Source organism: Sapajus apella, unplaced genomic scaffold (genome assembly GCF_009761245.1).
Source record: "Sapajus apella isolate SASKATOON/1434 unplaced genomic scaffold, GSC_monkey_1.0 scaffold46, whole genome shotgun sequence".
Lineage (NCBI taxonomy): Eukaryota > Metazoa > Chordata > Mammalia > Primates > Cebidae > Sapajus > Sapajus apella.
The window spans coordinates 11116809-11129877 of NW_022436986.1; the positions used below are offsets into that span (position 1 = coordinate 11116809).

The 13069-nt window shown below is 43.1% G+C and overlaps 1 protein-coding gene across 3 annotated transcripts in view; it reads right to left on the reverse strand.

Moving 5' to 3' along the window:
- ABCA1 (ATP binding cassette subfamily A member 1) overlaps positions 1–13069 on the reverse strand; it is a 154951-nt gene that overhangs the window by 114353 nt on the left and 27529 nt on the right. For all 3 annotated transcript variants that reach the window (XM_032240240.1, XM_032240242.1, XM_032240241.1), the window contains exon 3: positions 141–234. In XM_032240240.1, coding sequence (XP_032096131.1) covers positions 141–234 — 94 coding nt within the window. The remainder of the gene's footprint in view (positions 1–140; positions 235–13069) is intronic.

Consider the following 13069-nt stretch of genomic DNA (forward strand, 5'->3'; position numbering starts at 1 on the left):
TAGAAGCCCGGGTTTTCTGATCCAAATCACGTGTGATGTTTCCCAAAGACAGCATCTTTGGAAAAGTCCAATTTAGCCCACATTCATTGCCTGGATTTCCCGTGCCAATGGTGAGTCTCAGACAACATCCAGTTACTCACATTCATGTTGTTCATAGGGAGGATAGCTCAGCCGAACAGAGATCAGGATCAGGAAGATAAATAGAGGCCAGGCCACTTCCAGCAGCAGCTGACACTGAGTGAGAAATAAGACAGAACACTGTAAATATAAAAATACGATGGATGTCAAATACCACCGGGATTTGGGAAATCCACAGAAAACTTCAGTTAATAATTAATCAACTTCTCCAGTCTCTCCCACAACTCTCTAAGCTTTGAGAGCACTACTTACTTGGAGTTTCCACCCTGTAACATACCATTACCACATACCTGTATCTTCCCTTAGGTAAGCAAAGATGCCTCCTATCCTGCTTTATCTGGTTCACTTCTACTCATTCTTCAAGACTCAACCTGGCATAATTTCCTTTACTAAAATCTCAGCCTGAGCTAGAAGCCCTTCTCCTGTGCTACTCCAGTAACTCATGCCCACCCCTCCTGTAGCATTTTTTCTCTATAATATTGAGACTATGCAGCACATATACTTTTGTGTTCTACTTTTTCATTTAACATCATACTGGGAGAGCATTTTCCATGACATAAAATATGCTCTTAAAACATGGCTTTTACTGTCTACTTGATATTCCACTCTATGAATAGATCATAATTTGACCTTTCTGCTATTGCTGGTGCTTCAGATTGTTTTGGGGTTTTGTTTGTTTGTTGTTTTATTTCTGATTTTTTTTTTTTTTTTTTTGGGAACGGAGTTTCGCTCTTGTTACCCAGGCTGGAGTGCAATGGCGCGATCTCGGCTCACCGCAACCTCCGCCTCCTGGGTTCAGGCAATTCTCCTGCCTCAGCCTCCTGAGTAGCTGGGATTACAGGCACGCGCCACCATGCCCAGCTAATTTTTTGTAGTTTTAGTACAGACGGGGTTTCACCATGTTGACCAGGATGGTCTCGATCTCTTGACCTTGTGATCCACCCGCCTCGGCCTCCCAAAGTGCTGGGATTACAGGCTTGAGCCACCGCGCCCGGCCTTTATTTCTGATATTTTAAAAAAAACAGTTTTTGATTTCCAAAGAACTCTGATATGGTTTTATATTAAACTCTTTAAACAATCTTTTTGGGGATGGTTGCAGTGGCTCATGCCTGTAATCACTCAGGAGGCCAAGGTGGGTGGATCACCTGAGGTCAGGAGTTGGAGACCAGCCTGGCCAACATGGTGAAACCCTGTCTCCACTAAAAATGCAAAACTTAGATGGGCATGGTGGCACATGCCTGTAATTCCAGCTACTCGGGAGGCTGAGGCAGGAGAATCACTTGAACGCAGGAGGCAGAGGTCGCAGTGAGCCAAGATCATGCCACAGTGTGATCAGAGGGAGACTGGGCAGAAGAAAATACAGCAAGATAATGACAGTGATGTACTAGGATGATAAGAACATGGGTGTGGCCAGGTGCAACGGTTCACACCTGTAATCCCAGCACTTAGGGAGGCCAAGGCAGGTGGACCACCTGAGGTCAGGAGTTTGAGACCAGCCTGGCCAACGTGGTGAAACCCCGTCTCTACTAAGGATACCAGATTAGCCGGGCATGATGGCACGCTCCTGTAATCCCAGCTACTTGGGAGGCTGAGTCAGGAGAATCGATTAAACCCAGGAGGCGGAGGTTGCATGATCTAGATTGTGCCAGTGCACTCCAACCTGGGAGACAGAGCAAGACTCCATCTCTCAAAAAAAGAAAAAAAAAGAAAAAGGACATAGGTGATATTGTGAATACGTTCCTGTCTTTTCTAAATTTTCCACAATGAGCATGTATAAATTATCTCATGGAACAAAAAAACACTGTTACCATAACACTATCAAGGACAGTTTGCATAGATAGTACATCAGAATGAAAAATAAAGGCAAAAGGATCCCTCTCTGGAAGCAAGCAGGCTGTCAATAGAGTACTCAAGACCAAAGATGGGGCTGGTCTTGCTACTATTTCTGTAAATAATCCCAAAGAGGCAACATACTCAAATCTGCAAGCTTGGGAATGACATTCAGCCTTTTCTTTTCTTTCTTTCTTTTTATTTTTTCATAGCAAACACATTTTTTTCTATAGCTTCTTTTTTAAGTTGAGAGAAAGATATATATCACATTGCATATCTTAAAGATATACAATTTTTATTTGTCAATTATACCTCAATAAAGCTGGGTGGGGGTGGGGGTGGGGAAGAAAGCAATTTTCTTTCTGCCAAAAAACAAAACCATCACTCTGTGAAAATAAACTTTTCTCCCAGCTGGGCCAGGACTCCCTTATTCCAGTTTCCCCAGGTACTCTGTGTCTGTGTCAGCACTTGGTACAGCAGGGACCCTATTTATATATGAGCTTCTCCCTTAGGATCACTTTCTTCTCACTAAGCCCACCACATCATAACAGCTTTAAAAATGTTTGGTGAGAAAGTAAATGAGCTAAAGTTTATAAAATAGTGAACATGGAAATATAAATCAGTTGAGCCCTTTGGGAAAGCAATGTAACAATATGTATTCAAGAGTCATGTTTATCCGGGTTGGCTAATTGCTATTCCTGGAAATTCATCCTTGGAAACTGAACTTAAGATATCAAAAAGCTATATGCATAAAGTTATTCATTCATTGAAACATTATAATTGCAAAATATTGAAAATAATTGTACAGCAATAGGGAAATGATTAAATTATGATACATCTATTTGGCAACATCATCCCATCATCACAACAATGTTTATGAAACATGAAAACATTAACCATATAATATTAAGTGAAAAAAGAAGAACACAAATTTATATGCTATTCCAAGCTTGTAGTTAAATAAAATCACTTACAAATATTGACAAAGACAGAAATACAATTTTTTTAATGGCATGATTGTAAATAAATTTAGAAAATATTAATAAGGCTGGGTACAGTGGCTCACGCCTGTAATCCCAATACCTTGGGAGGCCAAGGCGAGCAGATCATGAGGTCAGTAGTTCGAGACCAGCCTGGCCAACATGATCAAACCTTGTCTCTATTGAAATACAAAAAAATAGCTGGACGTCATGGTGGGCGCCTGTAATCTTAGCTACTTGGGAGGCTGCGGCAGGAGAATGGTTTGAACCCGGGAGGTGGAGTTTGCAGTGAGCCTAAATTGTACCACTGCACTCCAGCCTGGGCAACAGGGCAAGACTCTGTCTCAAAAAAAAAAAAGAAAGAAAGAAAAGAAAAAGAAAATACTAATGAAATTAGGGGGAAAAAAACGAAATTAACAAAGAGTATGAGTCAGATAAGGAGTCACCAACCTTGAGGCTCTGAAACTACCATTTGTACTTTTAAGATAAATAATAGCTACTATTTATTTAGGGCCCAATATGTACAAGGCACATTTTATATGAATTACTTAATTTAATCCTTAGGACAACTCTGTGAGATAGGAAACACTGTCTTCATTTTAAATGTGGCAAGGCTAAGGCTGGCGGAGGGGTAAATCACAGAGCTAGTCAGTAGCAGGGTTGAGATGAGCAGCCAATTCTACCCAACTCGGGAGGCCACATGACATTCTATTTGACACCATAGGTGACTCAGGTAGGAAATGGCCCCACTAGGTGGCATGGCCTAGAAATATCAACAGGATCCACAGAGGTAAGATGAATTCACAGCTTGCAGATTTATAATACTAACAGCCAATACTGGGCACCTATTTTGTACTCAGGACTTTTTATATATCTCATCTCCAGTATTTAATTCACAATAACCCTGTGAGGTAGGTTGTATCATTACCATGTTAGAAGTGAAGAAGCTGAGGTCTGAACAAGTTATGAGCCATAAGAAACTGCACCAAGGCTGGGCACAGTGGCTCACGCCTGTAATCCCAGCATTTTGGGAGGCTGAGGCAGGTGGATCATCTGAGGTTGGGAGTTCAAGACCAGCCTGACCAGCATGGAGAAACCCCATCTCTAAAAAAAAAGAAACTGTGCCAATGTTTGAACCCAGATCTACTGACCCTCAAGTGTGTGCTTTTGTACCCATGATGCTGCCGTCACAAAGCTATGTTTGGGACATACACCTTTTAAGATATGCCGCTTAAAAAAAACCTAGCATTTGCCAGCCCTGCTGAGCACTGATCTGACCCAATGAATTAAGGCCTATGTTCCTGGACATCTCTGCAGCTCCCATATCTAGGATCCTGTAGGACAGTAAATGCTCAAAATATGTTGGTTAACTGAAAAAAGCAAATGGATCTTCCCCATGGCAACTGACAGCAAAGGGCACGCAAAAAAATCTAACAAATCATTTGCAGTAGCTGAAGCTGGTGAGTATCAGCTGATCAGGGAAAGGGGTTAAAAAAATTGATGGTGATAATAATGGCTAACACTTAAAAAGGTCTTATATGCACTAGGGTTATGAGTGCTTTACATACATTAACTCATTTAATCATCAAATAATCCAATCAGTACACATTTTATGAAAGAGGAAACTGAGACTCAAAGAGTCAATACACTGCCTAATGGTCCAAGATTGGCAAATGGCAGGGCCAAGATTCAAAGCCACTCTGACTGAAGGACTCCTTCTCTTAGACATTATATACCCCAATCTCCTTATCCACTCTGCCCTCACTTACCAGAGCATACAGACTCCTGCTCTCTCAAAGCCTTTACTAATCTGAGACACTAGCATGTATGAATGAATGAATGAAGAGACTCTCTCCAAAGTTCACACCACCTATGCCAGAGAACTCATGAGAGACAAAATTTAATCTATGCCCTTTTACCCTGCACCTCTAAAATTCTTTCCATCAATGAACCTAGAAATCACCTTCCAACCCAGGGGAATGTTCTAGGTATTTATTTTCATAATGGCCTCCTTCTAGAAACCAAACTTGACTTCCACCAGGATATGCCATTATGGCTATATTTATTAATAAAATCAGACTTCATCCCTGAGATTAGCACTTTTCCCTAAACATAAACCCTCATAAATAGCTTGGAAATGAAGTTGATCCTTTACCATTATAAACTCCTATAGAAAACTCTTCTAAATCTCGCTTTGGTGCCTAACCCACCCAACTCCACACTTCCCCATGGGGTGGGAAGATGGGGAGGAACATTGTTTTTTGTTTTTTGTCTTTTGAGACGGAGTTTCGCTCTTGTTACCCAGGCCGGAGTGCAATGGCGTGATCTTGGCTCACCGCAACCTCCACCTCCTGGGTTCAAGCAATTCTCCTGCCTCAGCCTCCCGAGTGGCTGGGACCACAGGAGTGCACCACCATGCCTAGCTAATTTTTGTATTTTTACTAGAGACGGGGTTTCACCATGTTGACCAGGATGGTCTCGATCTCTTGACCTCATGATCCACCCGCCTCAGCCTCCCAAAGTACTGGGATTATAGGCGTGAGCCACCGAGCCCCGCCGGAACATTGTTTTTAAAAGGTGTTTCTCACCAAAGTCAAAGCGGCTCTGGAGAGTACGAAAGCACCACCTTGCATTTACCATCTTGTTATTCTCACCTATAATATGAGCAGACACCTCTAGAACAGATTTTCTCGATAGTGACCCTACTGACATTTGGGACGAGATAATTGTTGGGAGAGACTCTCTCCTATGAATTCTAGGAAATTTAGCAGGATCCCTGACTTCAACCTCTAAATACCAGCACATACACTCCCAGGACTGTGGAGGGGTGAGGGTGGGTGGGGTGGGGGGAATAACTGCCCCCAGTTGAAAACCACTGCTCTAGAGTTATTATGGGAATTATATGTATCTCACATTGAAGGCCAAGCACCGAGTCTAGTACTTACCATCATCATGTTATTCAATATACATCAAACCACCCTTGAATCATCATTCATAGCTATGCCAACATCTCACACACTACAGATGTTTGCTGTCCTCTTGATTATTCATGCCTCACTTTTGCTGCTGGCTGCAGTTCATAGACCACAGTCCAGTCACTCTGTGAACCCATTTCACTACCTAGCCTGAGGACACGGTTGCAGTGTTCTTAAAATTCTTGAGATTTATCCACATTAATTCAAGGCTGGGGCAGCACAAAGGCCATGTACAAAGAACAGAGAAAACTAACAGGATAAAATTGGGCCTTGGGCAAGGGTCTTCTGAATCATGGTAGCCAAAGTAACGCACTCCCTGCTGAAAAACGGAAGTCGCTATTTCTTAGTATTGAGATTCTTGAGAAGACAATGGGGCATTAAAAAGGAAACAAGAAGAATAAACATCAGAAAGGAAGAGATGAAGACATCTTTTCTGTTTGAGGCACATCACAAATCTAAGAAAACTCACAAAGCTAACTAAAAAGCTGCAAATGATTTGCAGATATGGGTAAATTAATCAGAACCAAGGTAAATTCTCCTAAATAATAGCATTGCTATAAGCCTGTGAAAACCAGTTAAATTAACATAAGGTTGGGAAAAAAGAATACTATTCACAGTAAGAACAGACACATAAACAAAAAATCCAGGTATTAACTTAGCCAAATATGTGTTTCTTATATAAAAGAAAACCACAGAACTTTAGTAGGAGAATTAAGGAGAGCTAAACTCTGCTTCATGATGACCTCATTTAATATCCAAATTTCCCAAGCTAATTTACAGATTTAACACAAGTGCACTTAAAATAGTGATAGGGGGCCAGGCACAGTGGCTCACGCCTGTAATCCCAGCACTTTGGAAGACCAAGGCAGGCGGATCATGAGGTCAAGAGATCGAGACCATCCTGGCCAACATGGTGAAACCCCGCCTCTACTAAAAAATACAAAAATTAGCTGGGTGTGGTGGCACGCATCTGCAGTCCCAGCTACTCAGGAGGCTGAGGCAGGAGAATTGCTTGAACCCAGGAGGCAGAGGTTACATTGAGCTGAGATTGTGCCACTGCACTCTAGCCTAGCACCTGGCAACAGAGTAAGACTGTCTCAAAAGAAAAAAAGAAAAAAAAATGGTGATAGGGTATTTTTTTCGAGCTTGATAAGGTAATGACATTCAACGGTAAAAAATACACCAAAATATCAAAAGACATTTTGAAAGGCAAAAAAGTAAGTGGGGGACAATGAGTTCCCCCAGATATCAGAATGTTTATCAAATTGAGGGCACATTCTGGGCTCTATCAGCACAAAAACAAAAACTGCCTATCAAATGACTAAATGAATAACTCCAAAACTGCTCCCTACACAGGTTTGTTTTTTTTTTTTTTTTTTTTTTTGAGACAGGGTTCTACCACTCTGTTGCCCAGGCTGGAGTACAGTGGTGTGATCATAGTTCACTGCAACCCTGACCACCCGGACTCAAGCAATTCTCCCACCTTAGCCTTCCGAGTAGCTGGGACTCCAGGTAAGTACCACCGTGGCTGGCTAATTTCCTTATTTCTATGGAGATGGAGTCTTGCTATGCTGCCCAGACTGGTCTCGACCTCCTAGTCTCAAGCAGTCCTCCCACCTCAGCCTCCCAAAGTGCTGGGAATACAGGCATGAGCCACCATATCCAGGTTATAATAAATGTTTTAATAAATGTCCCAAAAATAATGAGAAAAGGAATCACTATTTAATCACTAGTGACTATTTATTAAATAATCACTAGGATGACACGATACAAATGTGAAGAAAAATTAATTTTTGACCCATCGCAAACAGCCTACACTTCAATGAGACCTGGGAATGCTAAAGTGAAATCTTAAGGATTACATCAGAAAATTGCTAGAGGGGGAAAACGATTTTTAAAGCCAGGCCTGCCTTCCCTGACGCACAGTCTCAAGCATTGATGGTGGCTATTTGAATTGGCTGGATCCTCTGGAAAGACATCTGATCATACACTGCAAGGGCCATTTCCCTTCGACCTAGTAATCCTGCTCCTCAGATTTTAGCCTACATAAATAATAGAAAAATAATAAAAAACTAAATGTATAGAATCTTTACAGTAATTTATTTGTAACAGCACACATGGAACAACCTAAGTGTTGGCAACAGGGTTTGAACTTTTAAAAACTGTATTGATGGATTACTGCAAAGCTATCAGGAATGTCACAGGCATCATCCTACAGTAGATCTGGAGCCAAAGATCCCAGCCCTCTTAACAACTTTGCAGTGCAATCTTGGCTCACTGCAACCTCTGCCTCCTGGGTTCAAGCAATTCTCCTGCCTCAGCCTCCCGAATAGCTGGGATTACAGGCAAGTGCTACCCCGCCTGACTAATTTTTGTATTTTTAGTAGAAATGGGGTTTCACCACATTGAGCAGGCTGGTCTCAAACTCCTGGCTTCAAGTGATCCACCCACCACGGTCTCCCAAAGTGCTGGGATTATAGGCGTGAGCCACCAGGCCCAGCCATTAACTTATTAACAATACTTTCTTCATCTGTGAAACAGAAATTGTAATGCATATACCTCGGAATTGCTGTGAGAATCAAGAAAATAATGGATATCAAAATATAACTTTCAAAACTATAAAACACAGCCTACATACCCGAAATCATTTTTCTAAATCACAAGATGATTTAGAAATATGTGAACATGCACACTAAATAGTGTTAAATGAAAAAAGAAAACAGAGCATAAAATGGTCCGTGTATATACAATGATCACAATTGCTTTCTTGGACCACTGTCACTTAAGTTCCCTCTCTCCCAAGAGTCACCAGACAATGTGGCCTGACCACCTGAGGGAATCCTTTTGCACATAAAATAAAATAAAATAAAATAAAATTCTCCTTCCCCAGTTTCAAGGCCCTAAATGACCCAGTCATGTCTGTTACCAACTCACCCCCTGCCAGTCTCATTCACTCCATCAGTGCCACTGGCTTCCTTCTGTTCCCTGACTCAGGGGGCAGGCACCCCCAGTCTTTCTGCCTGGAATGGATTCCCCTGATTCTAAGGCCTCTGATCTTTTTTTTTTTTTTTTTTTTTTTGAGATGGCGTCTCACTCTGTTGCCTAGGCTGGAGTGCAGTGGCACGACCTTGGCTCACTGCAACCTCTGCCTCCCAAGTTCAAGCGATTCTCCTGCCTTAGCCTCCCAAGGAGCTGGAACCACAGGCGTGCACCACCATGCCTGGCTAATTTTTGTATTTTTTAGTAGAAACAGGATTTCACTTTATTGGACAGGCTGGTCTCAAACTCCTGACCTTGTGAGTACCCACCTCAGCCTCCCAAAGTGCTGGGATTACAAGCATGAGCCACCATGCCCAGTCTAGGCCTCTGATCTTTGCCTGACTGACCGTTGATCAAAATTCAGGGCTCCCGGCTTTAACGTCATGACTTGTCACTCTAACTGAGCTCCCAAACCACATCTGACAGTACCATAGAGTTTGTCAGATTTTTCCTTCATAATCCTTAACACAGTTTACAGTTAAGTTTTCATTTGTGTGATGATGTCTGTCACATCTGCTGCCCTCACTGAACTGTAAGCTCCATGAAAGCAGTGATCACACCTGGCTGGTTCACCACTATATACCTAGCTAATCATCGCACACATAATAGATATTTAATAGACATTTATCCGAATGAAACGATAAATGTCTATTTGTTTTAACTTTCTTCATTCCATAGAAGAGAAAACTGAAGCTCTGGAGAAAGAGTTTTCCTAGGCCACCGAAGCAGATAGTGGCCATGCTGGGATTGGAATCATGACCACTGCTGCCTGTGCTGCTGTCATTACTCCAGGAGTAAGGACAGGGAAGAAATGTGTCAGGTGAAACTAGAAGTAGAAAAAGTACGCAGAGGGTTTCCATCTATCCTATAAAATTCTCTAAAGGCTCATAAATGAGGAGTTTTAATTTTTTGATAGCTTATTCCTTTTCATTAAGAATGCCCAAATAGTGGTACTCTGGCCGGCTGCAGTGACCCACACCTGTAATCTCAGCACGTTGGGAAGCCGAGACGAGTGGATCACTTGAGGGCAGGAGTTCGAGACCAGCCTGGCCAACATGGTAAAACCCCGACTCTACTAAAAATACAAAAATTAGCTGGCTGTGGTGATGTGTGCCTGTTATCCCATGTAATCCCAGCTACTCGGGAGGCTGAGGCATGAGAATTGCTTGAACCCAGGAGGCAGAGGTTGCAGCGAGCCAAGATCGTATCACTGCACTCCAGCCTGGGTGATAGAGTGTGACTCAGTTAAAAAAAAAAAAAAAAAATCACAGTTGGCTATTTTCCCAGCCACATGAGTAGTCAAATCAATTTGAGAAAATCAATAATAAAGCAAAAGAAAAGAGGCCATATGGCCACCCTCACATTGTCCAGTTTGTTCCACGGGACCTTGGCCTCTGGATCAGCCTAATACCAGATGAGGATCCTGAAAGCTCTGAAGTTCTCTTCCCCTTCCTGTCCCCAGCCGTGTTTGTACTGAATACCTGCCACCCACACAAGCTGTTACTTTGAACCCAAACTGAGCTTTGCACCCAACTTTCACAACTCAATTCAATTTATTCTTTGCCTAGCAGAAACAGTGGAAAAACTAACCCTGGCTGATGGCCCCCCATGAGTCTGCGGAAGGGGGGCACAGGAGAGAAGGGGACCCAGGAGTTACCAGCAAACAAGGACACAGAATGAAAAGGCAAGCACACTACATTTCGACAGGGTTGCTCTGGGGTAAACTGTTCAGCTCCAGGCTTTTCTGTAGTCTTTCTTGTCTTCCTGGCAGCAGTACACAGGCTTTTATGTATTCTTTCTATTCTTCCTAGTGCAAGGGAGCCTCCTCAAGGCCTGCAAACTAATGGGCCTTAATACATTTCCCATTCATTTAGTAAATACTAAGCATGTCCCAAGTGCCAGGCTCTGTGCTGGGCTCTGAGGCCAAGGGTAAATACTCCAGGATCTCGGAAGACAGGAAATGCGCAATTAACTTCCAGACACTACAGGCAACAGCTATCATGGGCTGCTAACTTCCTCCCCTACCTAATGGGGAGGGCTGGTTCTGACTATGTGAGCTAACAAAGTAGCCCCACAACCCTAAAGAGGTTCCAATGTCTAAACAACATAATCTAGAAATCCAAGCCAGGTGGATTGGGAAGTAGCTACCAGTCAGAACTTGAGATTCAGAGACATAAAAGCTTTAGTATACAGATAGAGCAAAGCAAAAAACGGTCTGCAATGACAGGGCCACTGGGAGACTGGTTCTGGTGCTACTTTCTTGACTGACCGAGTCTGGACACCTGTGCCCCCCGAGCCCCACCTCCATCCATTGTACAAGGTACAAGCCAGATCTTCCCAACTCTAACCATCTAAGCATCAGCAACCTGAAATAAATCACTTTTCTTTCTGATTCAGCAAAATACACTTCCTTTAGAAATCAGGAAGGGAGGTAAGGAAAACAGGCTGGCAAGCAGTGATATAACATCTTAAGCCCCTTTGTGTCAGGGGGTTGCACCCCACTTCCTTCTTTAATGAGAACTCTGCCACAAGGCTACAAACTGCCTTTGGCTAAGCCTGCCTATCTCTCTTATCCTAACACTTTAAATCCATCGGCAACACTGAGCAACATGCAGCAAGACCAGTGGAGTCTGGCCTGATTTGAGTCACCCGACCCCACATCCTGTTGTAGGCTTCCTTCCCTGGCTAAGCACAGGAAACCTCTTCCCTGCCCTTTCTCTTCTACCTTCAAGCTGCTATGCAGCTGCAAAAAAATAAAAAAGAAAAATAGTTTGGAGGAGGGAAGAATAGTCACTGTGATGGGACAGAATGAGGCTTGGCCCTAGTCTTGGGGATCTCAGCTTCTGGTTGCAGCTCAGTGGCTGGCTGGGTGACCTTGCGGAAACCCCTTACCTGCTTTGTACCTTAGCTTTCTCATCTATAAAATAAGAGGTTCTGACTAGACTACCCCAGAGCCAGAGCCCTCCTTTCATTGCCAAGATGACAGGATTCTCTCCACTACTCACTAATGGACACACACCATAGAGAAAGCATGGCAGAGACAATTTCCCAGCAAGTGGGTCCCTTCCACCAGGATAAGAAGGGGCAGGGGACCTGGACCACACCACACTGCAGCAAAGGAACAAGAGCAAGGGCAAACATATAGGACTGGAACACCAAGACTTGGGGATAACCACGGGAGGCAGGGAGAAAGGCAAGGAAGGAGTCAGAAACCGATATTCTCAGAGGGAGGACAGGCAAAATAATGATACTACTGAAAAGCCATTTGGTACACTGGGTTAAGAGTGTAAACTTCAGAGTCAGATTATCTGGATTTGAACTCTACCTGGGCTCCTTGTTAGGATGTGGACCTTAGACAACTTACTTAACCTCTCTGAGTAGCAAGTTCCCTGGGTATATCATGTGGAAATAACAGTATATCATGCGGCCTTAAAAGGAATAAATCTGGCCGGATGTGGTGGCTCACGCCTGTAATCCCAGCACTTTGGGAGGCTGAGGAGGGTAGATCATGAGGTCAGGAGTTCAAGACCAGCCTGGTCAACATGGTGAAACCCCCATCTCTACTAAAAATACAAAAATTAGCTGGGCATCGTGGTGTGTGCCTGTAATCCCAGCTACTTTTAGGCATGTGCCTAAAATCACAGTTTTCTGTCAGCAGGCTGGGAGCCAGTTGTTATGGTCCTGATCATTTTAGTTCCATGGATGTTATCATTTGGGAATGAAGAATCCACTTCTGAAAACAGACTTGAGTGAGGCTCTCTTCCAGTTACTCAGGAGGCTGAGGCAGGGGAATTGCTTGAATCAGGACCCAGGAGACAGAGGTTACAGTGAGCCAAGATTGTGCCACTGCACTCCAGCTTGGGCTACAGAGTGAGACTCCATCTCAAAAAAGAAGGAATAAACCTAGTTAATAATGCCTAATCAGTTAGTGCCTCACCCATGGAAGCTCATTCTAAGTGTCTGCTTTTACTGTATTAATATAATATTATCTATTAAATTTTACAATTCTTACTAAAAACAGATTGGATCCATAGATTCTAGTCCCTGTTCTCTCACTAATGACCTTGGAATTCAGGTTCCCCATTTGTAACATGAGAGGCAGAACAC